Source organism: Arachis stenosperma, chromosome 7 (genome assembly GCF_014773155.1).
Source record: "Arachis stenosperma cultivar V10309 chromosome 7, arast.V10309.gnm1.PFL2, whole genome shotgun sequence".
NCBI classification, from domain to species: Eukaryota; Viridiplantae; Streptophyta; class Magnoliopsida; order Fabales; family Fabaceae; genus Arachis; species Arachis stenosperma.
This window is the reverse complement of record NC_080383.1, coordinates 18,087,949-18,090,531: the sequence shown is the minus strand read 5'-3', so window position 1 is coordinate 18,090,531 and position 2,583 is coordinate 18,087,949. Positions and strand designations below refer to the sequence as shown.

The window sequence follows — 2,583 nt, the reverse complement described above, 5'->3', positions numbered from 1 at the left end:
ATGGTTATTAGAATAAGCTATAGAGTAATAACCCAAATCAGTCATTGAGATTTTTAATATCAGACACTTTAGTCCCTCAACTTTTGAAATACCCAAAAAACTCTCCCAAGTTTAATTCCAGCAAACAAATCAGTCCCTGGCCTTGTTTTTCCGTTAATAATAAATGAAAAATACTAACATAGAGGTATGTACTAGCACAAGTGGTAGTCAATTGTCCACGTGTGTAAATAAGACAAATTAGTCCTTGGACTTAAGGTTCTAAAACTGTGTTTGATTCCCTTCTCCCCTTTCCCAAGAATACTAACTCATACCCAAACAAATTCATCTGTGTGACAGTATCCTTAATCGCCGACCACGAAAACGCATTAGGAGCCAGTCCTTCACCACTCCAACAAACTTTATGGTCAAAGCCGAAGTATTTCCAATGAGCAAGAACACGGCAAGGTTCAAAGCAAAAGCACAAAAGGAGTAGTCCCAAAAATGACAAAATCCTGATGAAAACTGGAGTTATCCCTGAGAGAAGGGTACTCCATAAGCGGCAAATGGCGACATTGAATGAAATGAAAAGCATGTTGGCCATGGTCTTATTCTTGAAACTCTCCTTCTTGAAGAGAACACTGATAGAGTAAATAGTGACGGGCATGAGAGCCTTAAACATTTGGATGAAAGAGACAGAGAGATAGATGTAGGTGGAGTTGGAGAACCAAACAGAAAGAGAGTAGAGAGCGTCGATGGAGAGCATGTTAGCCATGGTCTCGTGGGTTCAGTGCTCTCTACTATAACCACTTCCTTCTTTCTTGATAGGTACAAAGTAAGCGGATCAGAACTAAAATCCAAATTAGAATTCGGTCGGATAAGGATATTACGAGAAAAAGAGGAGATTCGAGCAATGAGAGACTCAGGAGGTGGTGACCGGGGAGGGAACGGAGTCTAGAGACGGAGGGGAATCAAATGCTGCGTTTTTGGTATTCTCTAAAATGACACAATTTTAAAACCGAAGTCTAGAAACTAATTTGCCTTGTTTGCACGCATAGACAACTAACTGCCACGTGTGCTAGTTCATGCTTCTATATCATCATTTTCTGTTTGTCATTGACGGAAAAAAAAGGTGAAAGACTAATTTGTCTGCCAGAGTTAAATTTAGGGGAGTTTTTTGTGTATTTCAAAAGTTGAGAGACTAGAGTGTCTAATTTTAAAAATTTAAAAAACTTATTTGAGTAATTACTCTGAGCTATATAATAAACTCAACAAATATCTTTTAAGTAAAGATTTAACTAATATGTACCTTTAGAATACATGATAAGACTACTATTAAAATAAAGAATAAAATACTAAATTAATCTCTTACCTTTTAAATATTTTTTTAACAAATGTATTAAAATTTTAAATTTTTGCATTTTTAATAATTTTTTTAAGTTATAATCTTAGCATATGTTTTTGAGATACAAATTATCTAAATTTTTTAAGTAATAATAGATAAAGAGAAAAGGTATTAACTCTATTAGTTAATTAGGGTATTAACTCTATTTAAAAAACAAAAATATTTAATAATAAAAAAAATCAACCAAAAATAGCCATAACTTACCTTATTTAATATTTATTAATTATTACGATAATTAATAAATACTAAATAAGACAAGTTCTAATTAATTTTTTTGTCTTCTTAGCATTACCATTAAACAATACTACTCATAAACTTTGATATTAGCTTATATAGTACTCATTAATAAGGAGTAATACTGTAAATATAAAATGATTAAAGTTTCACTCGAACCCCTAACTATTTCGATAAATGACAAGCTATTCTCTAACAAAACTAAAATGTTATGTCGACCCCTAATCATTTATTTTGTTTGATATCTTAATTTTTTGTTCATATTCATCTTGTTAAAAGACGGATTATCACTCATCAAAAATTCAAAATAGTTAGGAATAGGAGGGAGGTTTACTCATCTAAAATTTTAAATTTATAACCACAGGTCCACAGCCCTTATTATATTCGTTACAGACTTACAGACGTATTGCGTCTTTACTCTTCTCTTTTATTTTTCTTCTTTTTTTTTTTATTTTTTTTGAACCGACCCCTTGTCTAATGATTAATAATTTATTATCCAATAAAAATGTTCTGTATTGTGTTAAGATACATTCGCAACGGGGTCTTTTATTTCATGGTACATTTGTACATTAATACCACACCCTTTCCTCGTGCCAAAATATATTAAGATTTATTATATGTACATTTAATACAACATACAACATATAACATATAACATATAACATATAACATAGTAATTAATTTATATATTCTGAGATATTTAACAAATCATCACAAGGTATACAAATCTACAATAATAGACATTTCCATCAAATTTATTTTGTTAGGTTAAGGGAAAAAATAATTCTTTTTTTTTCCTTTCCAACGAGGGCTAGCTAAGCTTGTTGGTGGAGCCCACGAGAGAACAAATGGTTGGGTTCATGGAAATTCCGAAACGCATTCAATTCAATTGCAATTTGGTTTGCATAGTTTTAGAAGGGAGTGGAAAAAGGAGCTGAATTTGCTCATATCTACTAATAATAACAACT

The 2,583-nt window shown here is 31.5% G+C and overlaps 1 protein-coding gene across 1 annotated transcript; it reads right to left on the bottom strand.

Annotated features, from left to right (window-relative positions):
• Window positions 1-250: 250 nt before the first annotated feature.
• LOC130939501 (probable sugar phosphate/phosphate translocator At5g25400) lies at window positions 251-751 on the bottom strand. Its single transcript, XM_057867603.1, has one exon. It carries the CDS (start codon window positions 749-751, stop codon window positions 251-253), a length of 501 nt encoding a protein of 166 aa, XP_057723586.1.
• Between the last annotated feature and the right edge of the window lie 1,832 nt (window positions 752-2,583).